At 41.0% G+C, this 20,379-nt stretch overlaps 1 protein-coding gene across 4 annotated transcripts in view; it reads left to right on the top strand.

Moving 5' to 3' along the window:
- The window catches only part of LOC130910422 (ankyrin repeat and IBR domain-containing protein 1-like), a 55,568-nt gene that overhangs the window by 16,800 nt on the left and 18,389 nt on the right, over nucleotides 1-20,379 (top strand). For all 4 annotated transcript variants that reach the window (XM_057827702.1, XM_057827701.1, XM_057827705.1 and 1 more), the window contains exons 6-20: nucleotides 722-839; nucleotides 902-1,122; nucleotides 1,182-1,270; nucleotides 2,567-2,711; nucleotides 2,801-2,961; nucleotides 4,293-4,381; nucleotides 8,000-8,130; nucleotides 8,202-8,336; nucleotides 8,700-8,786; nucleotides 14,531-14,597; nucleotides 14,666-14,811; nucleotides 14,874-15,052; nucleotides 16,121-16,172; nucleotides 16,252-16,308; nucleotides 16,386-16,509. In XM_057827702.1, coding sequence (XP_057683685.1) covers nucleotides 722-839; nucleotides 902-1,122; nucleotides 1,182-1,270; nucleotides 2,567-2,711; nucleotides 2,801-2,961; nucleotides 4,293-4,381; nucleotides 8,000-8,130; nucleotides 8,202-8,336; nucleotides 8,700-8,786; nucleotides 14,531-14,597; nucleotides 14,666-14,811; nucleotides 14,874-15,052; nucleotides 16,121-16,172; nucleotides 16,252-16,308; nucleotides 16,386-16,509 — 1,801 coding nt within the window. The remainder of the gene's footprint in view (nucleotides 1-721; nucleotides 840-901; nucleotides 1,123-1,181; nucleotides 1,271-2,566; nucleotides 2,712-2,800; nucleotides 2,962-4,292; nucleotides 4,382-7,999; nucleotides 8,131-8,201; nucleotides 8,337-8,699; nucleotides 8,787-14,530; nucleotides 14,598-14,665; nucleotides 14,812-14,873; nucleotides 15,053-16,120; nucleotides 16,173-16,251; nucleotides 16,309-16,385; nucleotides 16,510-20,379) is intronic.

The following is a 20,379-nucleotide window of genomic DNA, read 5'->3' as shown; positions in this document are numbered from 1 at the left end:
CTGCTATTGAATGCGTTGTTGACACATTAGCGCTGCGGTACTCTGACCCACCGCTCGGTGCAAATTCATTCAAACTTGCCTTTCCGTCCAAGACGGCTGTCCACCGCTCACTTTCGCCAAAAAGTCCGATCCAAAATACAGTAATGCCCCAGATGGGGGAAGAAGGACAGCCACTTTCTGGTGGCAACAATAATATAGAAAAGTAATAACAAAATATCGGCGGCTTCCGCAACATGCGACCGCTGTCTCCTCCTCGCTTCCCTCGACGTCACAGCTTCCCGTCCAATCGTCACTTTAAGGTGGCCCCGTAGTTACGGACATTACAATACACAATGAATTGGTTGCCGCTGAACCCTTCACATTAGCCTGCCATTAGTTTGAAACAGCCTTAAAAAAAATAATAAAAAAATAAAACATCTCTTTTTCACGGCGTGGCGGCTTTTATTTTGTTGTGGCGGTGCGCCACAATATTTAATATGTACGGGAAACCCCGAACATGGTGACATTTGATGCCAACCAAAAATGATGTAATGTCTGGGTTATAAAATCGCACAGAGAGCACCCGTGGGCAACAAGTTTGTGAAAGTGTCCAACCCGTGTCATTCCCGGGATGTCTCTACATGCGTGAAAGCAATGACGCAAGTAAATCCCGTGTGACCTTACACGGGAATTTACCGGGATATGTTTGTGAAAGGGGCTTATGTCAACAATTGTTTTTCAGCCTTACGAGGGCTTGAAACTACAAGACCTCCGTCGCTTGAAGGACATGCTAATCGTGGAGACGGCCGACATGCTGCAAGCTCCCCTATTCACTGCCGAGGCCTTGCTACGAGCTCACGGTAACCCTCCGAACTCCGCCTCAGGTTCTTGGATTTTTCTAAATCCCGCCCCCCTGGCCCAGACTGGGACCGGGAGAAGCTACTTGAAGCGTGGATGTCGGACGCGGAGGGATGCTGCCAGCGATCGGGCGTGACCATGCCGACGCCGCCTCCCAGCGGCTACAACGCCTGGGACACGCTGCCCTCGCCGCGCACCCCTCGGACGCCGCGCTCACCAGTCACCGTCACTTTCACTTCCCCCACGGACAGCTGCCTCACGCCCGCCGACGAAGGAGGGGCCACGGTAAGAGCACGCAAATCATAGACCGCCTTCCCAAAATTCTAACATTTTTTTGCGTGTAGTGCGGCATCTGCCTCTGCTCCATCTCCGTCTTTGAAGACCCAGTTGACATGTCCTGCGGCCACGAGTTCTGCCGAGCTTGCTGGGAGGGGTACGTTTAATTCGACGCGTCATTCATGACGACACGATATTTCCAGTATTTGCCGATATGACAAAATGTGCCATAATTTGATTTCAATCGATCGCTGCTAGTCCTCCCAGTCACAATGGTTTGGACGTCAATTGTCGTCAATGGCAGCAAGTGTGTTAATAGCAGAGGCTTTGACATGAACATAAAACAAAATTCCTCAATACCAGTACAAATAAATTTGACATCTATTGCTGTCACTGGCGGTGATTAACTCATTTGCTCCCAGAAACGTATAAAGACCTTCTATTTTTAAATGCTTAACTGTCCCACAAACGTATTTATACGTCTTTTGCGTTTTTTTGTACAAGAAGCATCTAGAGCTTCCGATCTATCGCCGAAACAAAAAACAAGCCTCAAAACCAATTTTAAAGCAATAAAACTGGCCACTGGAGGGCAGTAGCGCATTTGTTAAGACCCCACAACCCAATTCAAACAGTACAACTTTATTAGGGAAGTTAGCAGAGCCCCTCCGCAGCTTGCTGCTCAGGTCCACCGCACGCTCGAGTGTCCTGCACGGAAACGCGCACGGCCAAACCAGTTCCCCCCTAGGAACATAAGTTCCCCAGGCGAACGAGACAGTGGACACCACAAAAAGAAAAGACCAAAAAAAAAAATCCATCTTTACGAGACAGTCGGCAATGAGGGAAAAGTTTAACCGCTGTCGCAGCCACCAAACGTCATCTCTCAGTTAGGTAAGTGTGAATAAATTGTTACTTTGCTATCAAAAGCTCTATTTGGCTGGTTGTTCATGTTATTTTGTAAAAGGAAAACATTATTCAGATGTTTGGGATGTCACTGAAGCAAAAAAATAGCCGTGTTAAAGTCAAAGATATGTTTGAAATTTTTGCATTTACAAAAAGCTCATTTTCTCCGTTTTTTCATCAGAAATTGGAAAATTGCTCAAACTAAGCTATTTTCTAATGCTGATTTCTAAAGAATGGAAAAAGATATGAACTTACTTTTTTTCTGCTGAAAGAAGAGAGTCTAATCTTTCTTTAGGTGGGTTCCATGTTTATATAGCAATAGAACAGAATTTTTTGTGGGCCTTGCAAAATCAGTCAAAATCCAGTAAAATGGCCGGGAGCGATGGGCCTTGCTCTGGTGAAAATGGCTGGGAGTGAATGAGTTAAGTAACCCATCGGGATCGATGTATCTTTACATTTTCTAATCTTAGCAACTATGCTAACTGTGAGTTTTGTTATGAATGTATTGATCAATGTGCAGTGTCCCATTGAAAATAAAGAAATTTACCTTCAGATTCCTGAACATCAAAATCCAAGAAGGCGACGCCCACAACATTTTTTGCCCCGCCTACGAGTGCTACCAGCTAGTACCCGTGCACGTCATCGAGAGCGTCGTTTCCCGGGAGATGGACCAGCGCTACCTGCAGTTTGACATCAAGGTACTGTAGCAAGCGTTTATTGAAAACTTTCTTTACTGTCATCTACAGCGACTGGAGTGAAATTGCATTTTTGTTCTTGAACCCCGTAGGCCTTTGTGGAGAACAATCCCGCCATCCGATGGTGTCCGGCGGCACGCTGCGAGCGGGCGGTGCGGCTCACGCGGCCCGGTCCGGGTGAGAGCGACCCGCACGGCTTCCCGTTATTGCCCTCGCCTGCTGTCGACTGTGGAAAGGGTCACCTATTTTGCTGGTAAACTCATACTTCCAAATTAAACTTGATTTTTACAATTTTGACACCTGTTTCCCCAGCAAAATTCTGCAAGTGAGCCTTGCTGCTGAAATCGTTAATACGTATAAGCCCGCCATGGCCAAAAAAAGGCAAATAAACATTAGCCACGTTTACATGGAGCCAAATATTCCAATTACAATCGGTTTAGATGTTCAAACCGAATAAATGTGTTCCATATAAACACCTCATTCGGAATGAACAGGCCCAATTCGAATGGAATTTCATTCCATTTCACAGGGGTGGAATATTCCTTTTCCCAAACCGATTAGAAGTAAAATTATATCATGTAAACAGGGAAGCGGAATGCTGTCTGGTTGCGTTCTTTCTGCACATGCTCCGTACTGACGTGGTGACGTCACTTGGTGATGTAAGGAACGTCACTTGCAACATGGCTTCCAAGCACAGCGCACCTAATTGGAGTCCGGCGGAAAGTTTGTATTTAATTCAAACTGTAAAGGAATTGAATATAATTGCTCGCTTAGATGGGCGTAAAACGAGGAACAGTGAACTATTTAAAAAAGTTCACGAGAGGTTACACGAACCCTAAATAGACCGGAGCGTTGACTAGATTAGAAACCGGTGGAAAACGCTGAAAACCGGCTACTACAAGGCAAAAGAGCAAAACAGCAGAAGCGGATACGACCCCACAAACTTTCCGTTCTTCGAGCCGATGGACGAAGTGATGGGAGGACGACTACTGGCCAACGTCGATGTCCACGGCGTAGACGTGGGTTTTGAGGAGGAACTGTGTGATGGGGACAGTTCTTCTCTGAACGCTGCTCCGGACGCTGGCATGGGCACTACGGGGAAACATCGAAAAAAGGCTAACCTGTCCACCTTGTGTACGCCTTCTTCGTAGTGCCTTCACTAGGAGCACCCTGAGGTCGAAATGGTTCTTGAACAACAAGTGGGTAAAAGTTAAAACAGCAGCACTCTGACGATCGATCTCCATGTTTTGCAACGCGACGTTTTGTTTTGATTAATCTGCGCATATCAGACGGCAGTTGTCAAACGTCCTTTCGGAATAAAGGCAGACACATGTAAACGCTGGATCGGAATAGATGAAGTGACATGTAAACAGCTGATCTGAAATTTCCATTCGGAATGATTTGAATCGGTATGAATAAAAGTCAGCATGTAAACGTGGCTATTGTCACATGGTTGTTTTTCCAAGGCAAAATCAATTGGATGCCGATTGTTTCAGAAAATTTGATTGTTAATCTGAGTTTTATGTGTTCCCGTCTGACCGAATCTGTAAACAAAAGCCTTTTGTTGCTGTGCGCGTTCCCCAGGGAGTGCCTTGGAGAGGCCCACGAGCCATGTGACTGCCACACTTGGAGGAAGTGGCTCCAAAAAGTCACCGAGATGAAGCCCGAGCAGCGTAAGTATTGCTGGAGAGTGACTGAATTTATTGATTAAAAAATTTTTTTTTTTACTCCTCCTCACCTTCTTCTTTGGCGGCGATCGGAATCTGTGACCGTCTTGGGAAGGGCAAGAAGCACTGCTTCCTTTAAAGTGCCTGTGAAAGCATTAAAAAAATATTTGATAGCATTTTTATGTGAATTAGAATCACATTTGGAGACGATTTGGCTATATACAATAATTTGGCAGATGATGAGAAATGAGTCTTTTAATCTGCCGTTTAGCCCCGCCTGTCATTATAGCACCCTTGCATCCCCTGCTGGAGGATGATGTCGGCAGGCTCACGATTTCATCTGGTTTAGAATTCAACCCATTGGGGGGGGGGGGGTTCAGAACAAGGAAAATGTGACGAAGAGAGCAGCAAAATGCCATTGTTTCAATCTCTCTACTCCAATATTTTTACAGGATATTCTTTTTAACGAAATATTTTTTCCCAATTGCTAAATAAATGGTATGGTCATGACAAATAACAGTCTTGTGCTAAATGGAATACTAAAAATGCATTTATTCAGTCCGACACGGCAAAATTACTCCATAATGGTCAAAACTGTCGACTTCACCTTCACTGTCGCACCTCCCAGACGATATTTTATGCCACCGGAGTTAGTCAGGCTTTTGTTATTTCCCTGCCCCCGGCTTTGAAGAGTGTAAACAAACCAGAAGGCGTGACAGACAGCTAGCAGACATGCTAACCCGAAACGAACGGCGTTTCCAAGTCTTATTCACGCCTTTCGAAGCGAAAGATCACACAAAACTACCCTGGATCATTTCACACGCCGCAAAGTCATTACATGAAACTGACTTTCCTACATATATATATACCGGTATATAAAAGTTGTAAAGCAATAAAACTGCCAACAAAAATGAATGAAATGAACAAAAAATATTTATAATGGGTCAAAATTATTTTTCGAACAGATCATGTGACTAGCACCTTCAACGGTCATTTGCTTTGCATACAATTTTCAAAAAAATAAAAAAATTAGGGGAGGGCAATTTTATTTTTCAAAAGATTTTCTCTTTGATTAAATTTTTTTCTTTTTTTGATTGAATTGATTTTTCTTTTTGAAAATATATATATATTTTTTTTTTTTGGGAAGCACCTTATTTTTTGATTAAATAATAAAGACAAACACGTCCTTGCCAAAATGTGCCCCAAACACAAATCAACATTACTTCAATCAAAAAAGTTGCTTCAATCAAAAAAAAAAAAATGACTCCAATCAAAAATAAATTCAATCAAAGAAAAATAGCTTTCACATGCATTTTTTGACTTTCAAATTTATTTTTGCTTTCAAACACTTTTTGAAGCGACTTTTTTTGGATTGAAAATATATATTTTGATTGAAGCAAGTTTTTTTTTAATTTTATTGAAGCAACTTTTATTTTGATTGAATAATAAAGACACAAATCTACCTCCATATAGCTCCGCTCAGGGGATACAATTTTTGACTGGGGTAACTACATTGGCACGACACCGGCGGGCGTACCATATTCAATGGATGACGATCTTGGCGAAAAATATTGCCAAAGCAGCCTGATTTAGAATTCCCCTCAAGAATGATGGGAAACAAAAAACGCTCGTTGTCAACTTATTATTATGAATATTCTTGTAAGTTAATTTTATTGCTAACGCTGCATTTCGGGGTCATCAACCTGTTGTGCCCCTCCTGCCCCAAAAGTCAAACTCCGCCTATGTTGTCAACCACAAAATGCAAGCCACCTCCTTATTAAAACATGTGCCATGATCCCAGTATTTGACATGATACACTTCCTCGTCAATCCGCTGGTCCCACAGTTGTCGGACTTGTTTTGGCCATTCTCAGCGGTGAACTGGAAAGTTTTGAAACCCAAAAAGGCTCACACGCCTCTCGCTGGTGCAGCAACAAAACTATACAGCACATTTGGCTGGCGTGATGCAAAAAATAAGCAAATTAATCCACAAAATCGGCTCAATCCGTAGTCCCATCTGCATGCTATAAAGCAATGCTGTATTGTGAGATGCTGACCCGGTGACGTCACATTCGCATTCCTCCTCAATCCAGGAAGTCACTCATTTTCGTGGCGTGGGATTCAAAATATTGAATACATACTGTAAATCGAACGCTTCCACACACATTCAAGCGGTCCATTTCATTCAGCAGCATAAAATACTGCGTGAAATATGAAATGAACATGCTTTTTGCTGTCATATATGCACTTTTAAGCAGGTTTTGCAACCTGCGGCCATCTTGGTAAGGGCGACCAACAGTACATTTTGTGCGTTATTTCTTAGTACTAGCCTGTACTGATGCCTGTATTTGAGTGCCTATCAGAGCCTCTTCTGATATTAGTATCGGTGCAACACTAGTAGACAGTTCAAATGTGTTTGCATTAGAGCTGAAACGAGTACTCGAGCAACTCGAGTAACTCGAGTTTAAAAACTGATCCGAGTAATTTTATTCACCTCGAGTAATCGTTTATTTTGACAGCTCTAAGCATCACGTTTTGCTAGGACTACTTTTAATGCGGGACAACGCGCTGTCACGTGCGGAGAGGAAGAAGGGAAAAAAAAAAAAAAACTTACCGCAGCCGACAGCCGCCACAAACGACGCCGACGTTGCTAAATACTAGCCCGCACAATGCTACATTGGTAACAGGCAGCGTCTGGCGCGTCTCATTGAGATCACATGTATGTTGAACTAGATGCGCATTGACAGACTCGGCCGCGTCTGGGCAGCGTTTGTAAACAGCCGCCATCTTAAAGCAGTACAGCGCTAAGCGCTAATAAAGAGCGCTAATAAAGAGCGCTAAGCGCTAATAAATAAGATTAACGTTACTGTCGCTACTAGCTCACGGAACGTTAGCCCTGCGGAGGGCTAGGTTTCAATTAATTATGACCACTGTCGATGCGTGGCTAACGTGTCTTACATACAGGCTTTAACATAACATAGCATTGTGGAGTGATGAGGGTGTAAAATAAAAACGTAATCATGCTAACTATCAATTTTAGCTCAGTAGTCATTGCTGGATAAAACACCAAGTAGCACTGGTCCCTAATGTGCTCCAATACAGCCTGTATCATACATTTATTTTGAACACTGCAAAAACTCAAAATCCTATCAGGACTTACAGTTTAGACTAACTTAAAACTTAACTAGAACTTAAAAATGGCTTGACACAATGAGAAATTCAATTGAAACACGTGGGAAAAAAATCCTAACTTTTAAGTGATGTGTGTTATCAAGCGTAACGGCATTTTTAGGTAAGATATATATATATATTAATAAGATCTAAAAGTTTTTTGAGTGAAAGCAGTGAATTAGTCTTTTTTTTTTTTTATTCTAGTTACACCTGAGATGCAATTGTTGGCTGTTTTCAACAATATACAACGAAAATAAAGACATTGATTGACTGAAAATGGTTCAAGATTAGATGAAATGTCTTGTTTTCTCATGTGTATGTATAATTGCTCTTCACCTAAAAATATATTTGTTTTATCCGATTACTCGATTAATCGATAGAATTTTCAGTCGATTACTCGATTACTAAAATATTCGATAGCTGCAGCCCTAGTTTGCATGCTTTTCCTGGGCAGTGGCAGGTGTGAGCGAGGCGTACGAGGACGCCGCCAACTGCCTCTGGCTGCTTACCAACTCCAAGCCCTGTGCCAACTGCAAGTCCCCCATTCAGAAGAACGAGGGCTGCAACCACATGCAGTGTGCCAAGGTAGTTGAGCCACAACACGTGTCCGGTCGTAGCTTGTACTAGTTTGACGGTGCGTCGACGCTCTCTTCCAGTGCAAGTACGACTTCTGCTGGATCTGCCTGGAGGAGTGGAAGAAGCACAGCTCGTCGACAGGAGGCTACTATCGCTGCACGCGCTACGAAGTCATCCAGCAGCTGGAGGAGCAATCCAAAGAGATGACAGTCGAGGTGAAAAAAGGAAAATTAATACATCTTTGGTTTTTAGTACGACTTTTTTTTGCACTCGTGAGATAGGATGTATTGTAAAATTGTGGCTTTTGTATTGAGAACAGTATCAGTGTCTCACCTAGTGCTTTATAGGCTTGGTGGGCCACCAGGCCTTTCTTTAGCGATATTTCGTTTTTTAAAGGAATCCTACAAAAAAATTACACTGTAATGGTGTTTGTTTGTCTAATTCATTTTGACTTGGAGCGGCGGATGATGAATTAGACCTCCAGCGCCATCAATAATACTCAAACATGCCACCACGGTAACATAATTTCGTGTCAAATTATGGCAACTCTGTATGATGCTTTGTTTTTTTCCCTTTAGGCTGAGAAAAAACACAAAAGCTTCCAGGAACTGGACCGCTTCATGCACTATTACACTCGATTCAAGAACCACGAACACAGTTATAAGGTGAACAAAACACGCACAGTATTAAGAGTTTTGTATCACTTGGGTTCTATCAGATACGAGTTACTAGAGCTAAAACGAATACTCAAGTAACTCGAGTTTAAAAACTGATCTGAGTAATTTTATTCACCTCAAGGAATCATTTAATTTTGCCAGCTCTAAGCATCATGTTTTGCCCGGACTACTTTTAATGCGGGACAACGTGCTGATGTCACGTGCTTAGAGCAGTGCTTCTCAATTATTTTCTATTACGCCCCCCCCAAGGAAGACGTAAATGTTTCGCCCCCCCCCCCCCCCCCCCCCCCCCCCCAAATTCTGCCGCCACTGTAAATAGTATTTGTCTATAATATTACTATTATAAGTACGTCTCTGCCTCATATTGTCATTTTTTTCAATTACAGAAAATAACAGATCAACTTATAAAGTATAACTTTATCAACATTGTTTTGTTTGTAACAGAAAAGACTTAACGCGCATCAATTTGCCTGAATTGGGAAAAAAAAAAAAAGTCACATCCAAACTGTAAAAATACACTCAAGTTACATTTTTGACCATTTGATAAAGAAAAATAAAATGTAATAAAATCAGTAAATAATAACAAATTCAAATTGATTAGAAACATTAACTCATGAGGACAATATGCCAAAAAATTTGAAGAAACAAAACTGAATAGAAGGGGGGGGTGTCTTTGGACAAAAGGACAGTTTTTATTTTCGCTGCTCACAGTAGCACCTCCAGTTTGCAATAGTGTGGGGTTATTTTCCACTGAGCATGCTAACAGTGCTCACTGGTTTACTTGTATAACACTGACAAAGCGGGACGATTATTGGCAATATTCGGCACGTTTTCACTGAAAAACAACCAAGTGGCTTATCAATGAGATTGGGGTCTAATGTCTTTAAGTGGCGTCTTAATTGATTTGGCTTCCGGCTGTCCGCTATAATCATTTTTAGACACAGTAAACAGTGGTCTTTCCTCACCTACCACTGTATTAAATGTCAAAGCCAAAAGGCAAACGGCCCGAAAAAAGTGCATTCTCGGCGGCCGAGGGAGAACCGTAGGTGACGGCAGTCGTCGTGACGATTCCAAGCCGAAAATGGCACGTCTCGGGCAGACACGTGAGAACCGGAGAAGACTGCGCTGCGTGAGTCCGGCCAGATGCCGCCGGAAAACGGCTTTTGAAAACGGCGCACAGCTCTTCATATCTCTCGTCTGTGTGCTCTTGCTTACTTCAAAAATACTGCGCGCACTTTGAAAATGAGAGCGCCACTGCCACCCACTGAGTGGATGCGCAAGTACACTTTATTCTAATATGGCAAAAAGAGAGGGAAAAAAAAAAAAGCATGTTCCCCGAGGTCACATGCGCCACCCCTGGCATCGCTCTGCGCCCCCCTGGGGGGGGCGCGCCCCACTATTTGAGAAGTACTGGCTTAGAGGAAGAAGCAATAAAAAAATATTTAAAAAACCTTTCTGCAGCCGACAGCCGCTCCAAACTACGCCGACGTTGCTAAAAACTAGCCCGCATGATGTTACGGTGGTAGCAGGTAGCATCTGATGCGTCTCATAGATATCACATGTATGTTGAACTAGACGCGAAATGACAGAGTCAGCAGTGTTGGTAAACAGCCGCCATCTTAAAGCAGTACAATTCTCAGCGCTAATCAATAAGATTAATGCAGTGCTTCTCAATTATTTTCTGTTACGCCCCCCCAAGGAAGACGTAAATGTTTCGTGCCCCCCCAAACTCTCTGCCACCACTGTAAATAGTATCATTTGTCTATAAAATTACTATTATAAATACGCATCTGCCTAACATTGTGTCCTTTTTTTTCCTAATAACGAAAAAAAGTAACAGATCAACTTATAATAAAGTAGAACTTTATTAACATTGTTTTGTTTGTAACAGAGAAGACGACGCGCATCAATTTGCCTGAATTAAAAAAAAAAAGTCCCATCCAAACTAAAAAATACACTCAAGTTACATTTTTGACCATTTGATAAAGAAAAATAAAATGTAATAAAATCAGTAAATAATAACAAATTAAAATTGATTAGAAACATTCACTCATGAGGACAATATGCCAAAAAATTTGATCGGAAAAACAAAACTGAATAAAAGAAAAAGAAAAAAAAAAGTGTCCTTGGACAGAAGGACAGTTTTTATTTTTGTACCTCCTTTGCAATGGTGTGGAGTTATCTTGCAATGAGCATGCTAACAATGCTAATTGGTTTACTGATATTAAACTGACAAAACAGGACGATTGTTGGAAATATTCGGCCGTTTTCGCTGAAAAACAATCAAGCTTATCAATGAGATTGGGGTCTAATGTCTTTAAGTGGCGTCTTAATTGTTTTGGCTTCTGGCTGTCCGCTATAATTATTTTTAGACACAGTAAACAGTGGTCTTTCCTCATTACCCACTGTATTAAAAGTCAAAGCTAAAAGGCAAACGGCACGAAAAAAGCGCATTCCCGGCGGCCGAGGTAGTACCGTAGGTGAGGGCGGTCGTCGTGACGATCCCAAGCCAAAAATGGCACTTCTCGGGCGGCGACGTGAGAACCGGCCGGACAAGACAGTGGGTCGCTGCCTGAGTCCGGTCGGAAAACGGCGGCGGCGCACTGCTCTTCATATCTGTTTTCTGTGTGTTCTGAGTGCTCTTCCTTAGTTCAAAAATACTGCGCGCACTCTGAAAATGAGAGCGCCACTGCCACCCACTGAGTGGATGTGCAAGTACACTTTATTCCAGTTCGGCAAAAAAAAAAAAAAAAAAAAAAAAGCATGTTCCCCGAGGTCACATGCGCCCCCCCTGGCATCGCTCTGCGCCCCCCCAGGGGGGCGCGCCCCACTATTTGAGAAGTACTGGATTAATGTTACTGTCACTCGCTCGCGTAATGTTAGCCCTGCGGAGGGCTAGGTTTCTATTAAGACCACTGTCGATGTGTGGCTAACATGTCTTACATACAGGCTTTATTTAATCTGTGAAAAAATAGTGCTGTAGAGTGATGAGGGTGTAAAATGAAAATATGATAAAGCTAACTGTGAGTTTTAGCTCAGTAGTCATTGCTGGATAAAACACCAAGTAGCACTGGTCCCTAATGTGCTCCAATACAGCAGGTATCATACTGTAACGTTAACGTTATTTCTTTTTTGCGAACTTGTGGAATGACAACAACAACAACAGAAAGGGACGTCCCTCGCTCTCCCGCACCCCCCTCGCCCCCGCACGTCACGCGGTGCATTCAGGAACGCATGCAAATATCACTGCCATATTATAACCTGATATGTTACAATACATTTATTTTGAACACTACAAAAACTCAAAATCCTATCAGGACTTACAGTTTAGACTAACTTAAAACTTAACTAGAATTTAAAAAAGGCTTGACACAAATGGAAATTCAATTGAAACACGTGGGAAAAACACTTAACTTTTAAGTGATGTGTGTTATCAAGCGTAATGGCATTTTTAGGTAAGAAATATATATATATATATATATTATAAGATCTAAAAGTTTTTGGAGTGAAAGCAGTGAATTGGTCTTTTTTTTTTTTTTTATTGTAGTCACATCTGAGAGGCAATTGTTGGCTGTTTTCAACAATGTACATCGAAAATAAAGACATTGACTGAAAATAGTTCAATATTACATGAAATGTCTTGTTTTCTCATGTATATTTATAATTTCTCTATATTACATGAAATGTCTTGTTTTCTCATGTATATTTATAATTTCTCTTTACCTAAAAAAGTATATGTTTTATCCGATTACTCGATTAATCGATAGGATTTTCAGTCGATTACTAAAATATTCGATAGCTGCAGCCCTACTGGTTACTACTCGGTACTTTTTAAAACTGCTCCAGTGCTGAGACGGTTCTTGAAATTGAAATACAACACAATAGAGTAAACTTTTGAAGAAATGTTCGCCTCGCCTAGCCTAAAATGGACTAGCGACGGTAATGCCACTCAAACATGATTATTGGTCGTAATTGGATTGCCGTATACAAGTAGTCCCCAGGTTATGACGTACCCGATTTACAGGATTTTGACTTTACGACACCTGAGTCTATTTTTTAATGTATTTTTTTTCAAATGTTAAATTTTGTTTTGTAATGCGGGCTTTTATGTTGGCACAGAAAGCATAGAGCTGAAGAGGAGAATTATTGAATTTCTTGTTATTTTAGATTCATTCTGCAAGTGTTGATGTCATGAGCAGCTGAATAAAGTCAGCAAACCACACGGACGTCTGACATCGTATTTAGGAGCTAAAGCTAGGACATAGCTGCAACGCCTTGCCGAGGACAGTACAATGACATATACCGTAATTTTTGGACTATAAGGTGCACCTGACTATAAGCCGCCACCCAGCAAATTTGACATGAAAATGGCTTTTGTTCATCAATTAGCTGCATTGGACTGTAAGCCGCAGCTGTCCTTACTGTATTATAAGATATTTACACCAAAAGATATTCACCGGTAAAAATGTATTTTGACAGCGGCATCATACGACTGTCATAAAACCAAATGAACCACCATGAAGCTTTGAACCAATTGGCTGCAAAGCTTCATTGCTTCAAGAAGCTTCATTTGGCCATCACTGCCCCTTGAGGGAGACAGTCAACCTCTACTGTCAACACTGTTGTCGTCCAACATGCCTCCTAGCATGCATTGCAGCACTACAGATGTAAATAGCAATCAAAATTCATGTTCTCTCCTAATTTCTTGAATCACTGTTCCAGTGGTTTCATTAATTGTTAATTATGGTATTTGGTAACACTTTATTTGACAGTGGAGAAATAAGACTGTCTTAAGACAATCATAATTATGACATGACATTGTCATTAGCATTAATAAATGCTTATAACAGATTAGGGCTGCAGCTATCGATTATTTTAGTCGTCGATTAATCGATGAACTAGTTAGTTCGAATAATCGAGTAATCAGATAAGGAACACAAAAAATTAAAATACCTTAGCTGAGCCTCAAACCGCATTTAAAAAAAAAAAAAAAAAGAATCTTGGTACAACAAAAGAACAATTGGCTAACTTACATCGCAAAAGTCCGCTAGCTTAAATGCTATAAAATACTTTTTTTTTTTTTTTAATTTATACAATGCTCTAAACAAATGGTTCAGACACATATTCCCACAAAAACTGGCTAAATATACCTTTAAACTAAATTACGAATGCATTAAAAAAACATTAGCTCAAGCAAAAACTCAGCTTATGTTGGTCTTAACTGGGAGCAGATGGATTCAGCCATGTGAATGAGGCAGACTAGAGGGCAGTGTATCCATCCAAATCAATAAAACTAAAGGCAAACACTTTCAAAACAAACCATTACAACGCCACTTTGATTAAACGAATACTCGAAGCAGCAAAATTAAATTCGAAAAAAAATTTCTAATCGAATACTCGAGTTAATCGATTAATCGTTGCAGCACTATGACATATCATTTATTGTCATCTGTCATAAGCATTCAGTTTGACTAAAGTACTGTGCATATTTTTGTTGTGCGAGATTTTTTCTATTTTGAGCGTAACTTGTTTTTGTAGTTAGCGTACATAGCTAATGTTAAGTGTCAGTTTTACAACGGTCTAAATTTGGCAATAGTCGGACCGAGGACAGCATATCTGGCGTAAAGTTTTTTTTATACTATGTTTGGGTAGCCAGCCCTATACAAAAGCTAACATTTCACCTGAAAATGTCTTCCACATACTTGTGAATAATACTCATTTCTGTTTGTTAGCTGGAGCAAAAGCTACTGAAGACTGCCAAGGAGAAGATGGAGCAGCTTAGCCGAGCTTTCGTCAGCCGTGAGTCGATTTCACTTCAAACAGGAAATTGTTTGACCCTTCCTCAATAAGGTACCGTGCACCGCCAGGTGAGGGCGCCCCACCCGACACGCGCTTCATCGAGGATGGCGTGAGCGAGCTGCTGAAGACGCGGCGCGTACTCAAGTGCTCGTACCCGTACGGCTTCTTCTTGCAGCAGGGCAGTACGCAGAAGGAGATTTTTGAGCTCATGCAGGTACGCGCGAAAAATTCAACCAAAAATAGTGACCACGAGTAAAATGGCGCTATCCCGGCCAGACGGATTTGGAGATGGTGGTGGAGGACCTGGCGCAGAAAGTGAACCGCTCCTACCTGAGGACGCCGTGCCACAAGATCGTCAGCGCTACCCACCTGGTCCAGCAGAAGCGGCAGGAGTTCTTGGCGTCGGTGGCCCGCGGCGTGGCGCCTAATGACTCGCCTGAACCACTGCGTAGAAGGTAACAAATGATTTGACCAAAAACCAATAGTGTGATTATTCTTTTACGATGAGTCGACAAATCAGCTCATGTAGAAATCGGTGTATTTACCATTCTTTCACATTTTTCCCCTTTTTTAACCCTTGTCTTGTGTTAGAAATCAGCCCATATTTTTGCTGGTGAATAAAATTTGACCTGAAATTTAACTTGGCCTGAAAATACTGAACCTTTGCAGTATATTGTTTTCGGGTCAAGATTGACCCGTTTTCAACTTTGGGTATGTCAAAAGTAACATTGATTTTTGGATACAAAAATGTGAAAACAGGTCAATTCTGACCCCAACATAATACGGGGATGAAATTTAAAATATTTTAATAATTTAATTTTATTGTATTATATATTATAATTTGATAAATTAAATGAAATTAGAAATAGAATTTAGTTTTTTTTCTTATTTAGAATTTATAAATGTCACAAAATTTAAAAATTAATACATAAATGAACATAGATCATTTTTTCCTCCATTTTTTTTCAATTAAAAATAAGAATGTTTGCTGTTTTTTTTCCAGTTGTTATTTTCACATATTTAAAAAGATTAATTTGATAATATGAGAACTTTTGTTTTTTTAAATGAATAAAAAAAACCAAAAATTAAAACATCCTAAATAAGTGAATCAACAGACTCCCGTTTTTTGTTTTATTAATTTTAAAAAACAATTTATTCAAAATTTTAAAAAGTTAACTGGTTTTGTAATAAAAAAATCTCACAAAATAAAATTTTAAAATGTAAAAATTTGTGTATATTTACGATTAAAAGGCCCAAAACATGCTGTGTACAATTTTTAAATCAGCAAATTCCTTAACAATTCATTGGCTATCAATTTAATTGACTGTCAGTCAATCTGATACTTGATTTGCTGTCAATAAATCCTGGTACCTCTAGAAATAATCCTCAAAAAAACTTTCCAAAAAGAACAATTAGATAAATTAGATTAACTCATTGCCTGCCATTGATGTCAATGGGTGTTTTTAATATAAACCTCCTTCTTCTTCTTTACTAAATACCACAACACAAACTCTGTGTTCCAGCTACCCCGGAGGATCATGGGATTGGGAGTACTTGGGCTTCGCGTCCCCTGAGGTGAAACTCTTCTGACAGTTCTGCTTCGCGAAGTGTGAAGCCATTTGCTAAAATGCTTGTCGTACCGATGTGTTTCTAGATGGGGAGCCGGCACTCCGTGCTGGTAGCAGGAGACCAAAGAGACCGAGCGTCACAGGTAAAAAGAAAAAAAAAATTTAATGTGTGGCATTCTTTTTCTCCCTCCGATAGTTAATTATGAATTGGGCTCGGCAGGATTTCGCTGACATTCAGTACCGGCGACGGCACCGAACACGGCGCAGCAGAGACATGCTGAATCTACACAATCTCCGGAGCAGCAGCAACACGCCAGAAAGCAGCAGGAGGAGCGACAACACAGGTGAAGAAATTACTACTTCAATATAAAATTTAAAATATTAGGACTGCTTTTTATAATTACAGTATTTTCCGCACTATAAGGCGCACCTAAAAGCCTTTCTCAAAAGCCAATAAGGCGCCTTATAATCTGATGATTCTTATACAGATGCTTCTAAAAAAAATTAGCATATTGTGATGAAGTTCATTAATTTCTGTAATGTACTGATAAACATTAGACTTTCATATATTTTAGATTCATTACACACAACTGAAGTAGTTCAAGCCTTATATTGTTTTAATATAGATGATTTTGGCAAAAAAGTCAAGAAAAACCAAAAATCCCTATCCCAAAAAATTAGCATATCATGAAAAGGTACTCTAAAGAAGCTACTAACCTAATCATCTGAATCAACGAATTAACTCAAAACCCCTGCGAAAGATTCCTGAGGCTTTTAAAAACTCCCAGCCTGGTTCATTACTCAAAACCGCAATCGTGGGCAAGACTGCCGACCTGACTGCTGTCCAGAAGGCCATCATTGATATCCTCAAGCAAGAGGCTAAGACACAGAAAGAAATTTCTGAGCGAATAGGCTGTTCCCAGATTGCTGTATCAAGGCACATCAGTGGGAAGGAACAAGTATGGCAGGAAATGCTGCACAACCAGAAGAGGTGACCGCACCCTGAGAAAGATTGTGGAGAAGGGCCGATTCCAGACCTTGGGAGATCTATTGAAACAGTGGACTGAGTCTGGAGTACAAACATGCAGAGCCACCGTGCACAGGCGTGTGCTGGAAATGGGCTACAGGTGCCGCATTCCCCAGGTCAATCAATCAATCAATCAATCAAATTTATTTATATAGCCCTTTACAAAACCCGAAAGGTCCCCAAAGTGCTTTACAACAAAGACAAACATGGCTCATAGTAAATAAAAGGCAGGAAAGTATTATACAATGACATTAGGAAGAAAAAAAATAAACGAAACAACGCATCACGATAAGTCAGACAGCAAATAAAACAATAAAACAGATAAAATCTGAAAACACTAAAAACCCTAAAGAAATAAAACCAGGCTAAACTAACCTTGGGGTAAGGCGAGTCTAAAAAGGTGTGTCTTTAAACGAGATTTAAAAAGGCCCAAATTTGTAGTGGTGCGGATTTCAGGGGGAAGACTATTCCATAACCTAGGCGCAGCCAGTCTCCCCACTGTTTTAGTTTGGACCTCGGAATGTGCAAATGAAGTTGGCCGGTAGAGCGAAGAGTCCTGCCAGAATCACGGATGGTTAAAATTTCCCATAAGTAAGAAGGAGCCTGGCCATTAATAGAATTAAAAACAAACAGTAAAAGTTTAAAATCAATTCTAAAATGGACTGGAAGCCAGTGGAGCGATGGTAGCACGGGGGGTAATATGTTAAAAATCGAGCAGCTGCATTTTGAACAAGTTGGAGACGAGAAATTGAGGACTTGGGAAGACCAACATAAAGTGCGTTGCAGTAATCCAGCCTTGAGCTTATAAAAGCGTGAATTGCTTTTTCAAGGTCGTGGCGAGTAAGAAGAGGCTTCACTTTGGCCAAGAGACAGAGCTGGAAAAAACTTGCTCTTACAACAGAACTAATCTGTTTTTCAAAGTTGAGCCTGCAATCGAATATCACTCCGAGATTTTTAACATGTGTTCTAAAAAAAGGGAGCCAGAGTGCCAGGGTTGGGTTCAAGGGCATTTAACATAGAAGGTGTGCCAAAAGTAATATATTCAGTCGTGATGCACGATAATAAATTTTTCTACCGATATCGATAACCGATAATTTCCTGCCCCTTGCACCCGATAACCGATAATGTCACGCCGATAATTCTATTCAAATATGTATGTAAAATTTTAAAGTATACAAAGATCAAATGTTACTGTGCAAAAATGTAATTTAGTGCTATTTTTTTCCACATCAAATGGCAATGACATTGTGAATTGGTAAGCTTTTGGCAACAATTACTTCGATAGTAAACACCCAATTTGCACAAAAATGCCTTTAAAAGTAAGCCATTCCTAACATATATCACATGACTACACTGCAAAAACACCTAAAACTAGCAGAATTGGACAAAACTGTTGATTGCGCACATATGGAGGCTAAATCAAGTATAATAATTATCGGATTGCATTGTAGGTTGAATTTCGTTTTATCTGGATTATCTGTGTGACGTCATAATTGCCATTATCGGCCGATAATTATCGGTGACTGATATTATCGTGCATCTCTAATATTCAGTTTTGCTTTCGTGTAGATGTAAAAAGTTTTGTGCTAGCCACTGCTTCACATCGGATATGCAATCCATTAATTTAGTGAGAGCAGTTTGTTCGTTGGGTCCCAGGGGGGATACAGCTGCAGGTCATTAGCATAAAAATAAAAAGAGATATTATGTTTTTTTTATAACTGATCCTAAAGGTAGGAGATAAAGTGCAAAGAGAACAGGCCCTAAAATAGAGCCTTGTGGCACCCCACAAGACAGAGAAGTTTCCCCAATCGTTACCGAAAAGGTCCTATGTTCCAGGTACGATTTAAACCACTGTAGAGCGTTACCATGGATACCTATAAAGTGTTCTAAACGAGATACAAGGACCGTGTGGTCGACTGTATCAAATGCTGCTGTGAGATCTAGTAAAACAAGGATTGCTGGGTTTCCATTATCTACAGAACGGGTAATGTTGTTGTGCACTTTTAACAGTGCTGACTCTGTGCTATGTTGGGACCTGAAGCCAGATTGAAACTTGTCAAGGGTGGAGTTTGTCTCCAGAAATGTTTGCAACTGAATTAAAACAACTTTTCCTAAAACTTTAGAAAGGAAAGACAAGTGGGAGACTGGTCTAAAATTGGACAGCACTGAGGAGTCGAGACGGGGTTTTTTAAGAAGGGGTCTGACTACAGCCTGTTTGAAGGCAGCTGGGACAGAACTGATACTGAGAGAGGGATTTATAAGAGCCAGCAGATTTGGTCCGAGGCAACTAAAGACTTCCTTTAGAAGCCCAGCTGGAATTACATCTAACGGACAGTTAGTGGGTTTCATGCCACTAACTATTTCAGTTAGAGATGACAATGAAAGGAGATCAAATTGTTCAAAAACAATGAGCAGTTGTGGAGGACGTACATTATCAGATGATATGGTCAAGCCACTTTTGAACCTTGAAACGCCTGACCTGGGCTACAGAGAAGCAGCACTGGACTGTTGCTCAGTGGTCCAAAGTACTTTTTTCAGATGAAAGCAAATTTTACATGTCATTCGGAAATCAAGGAGCCAGAGTTTTGAGGAAAACTGGGGGAGGAAATGGCAAAATGCCTGAAGTCCAGTGTCAAGTACCCACAGTCAGTGATGGTCTAGGGTGCCATGTCAGCTGCTGGTGTTTGTCTACTGTGTTTTATCGAGGGCAGGGTCAATGCAGCTAGCTATCAGGAGATTTTGGAGTACTTTATGCTTCCATCTGCTGAAAAGTTTTATGGAGATGAAGATTTCATTTTTTCTGCTCACAGTGCCAAAATCACTGGTAAATGGTTTAATGACCATGGCATGACTGTGCTCAATTGGCCTGCCAACTCTCCTTACCTGAACCCCATAGAGAATCTGTGGGATATTGTGAAGAGGAAGTTGAGAGACACCAGACCCAATACTGTGGACGAGCTTAAAGCTACATTCACACCGGCTGCGTCATTTGCTTGTGGCGCGTCGGGTTCCCATTGAAAGTCAATGTAAATCCGCGAATAGGCGCATCAAGCTGCCTCGTGTCACGCGTCGGGGCGTCGCGATGACGCCAAATTGACTGTCGCGCGTCAAATTTAACGCCCCGCAAGGTGATGGTTTGGTTGAACTTTCTGCGACAGAGTTCGGCGTCGAGGGGGAAAGCAGCCAA

The sequence above is a fragment of the Corythoichthys intestinalis genome, chromosome 22 (genome assembly GCF_030265065.1).
Source record: "Corythoichthys intestinalis isolate RoL2023-P3 chromosome 22, ASM3026506v1, whole genome shotgun sequence".
In the NCBI taxonomy this organism is placed as follows: Eukaryota; Metazoa; Chordata; class Actinopteri; order Syngnathiformes; family Syngnathidae; genus Corythoichthys; species Corythoichthys intestinalis.
The sequence above is the reverse complement of the archived record's forward strand: the minus strand, read 5'-3'. Positions and strand labels throughout refer to the sequence as shown.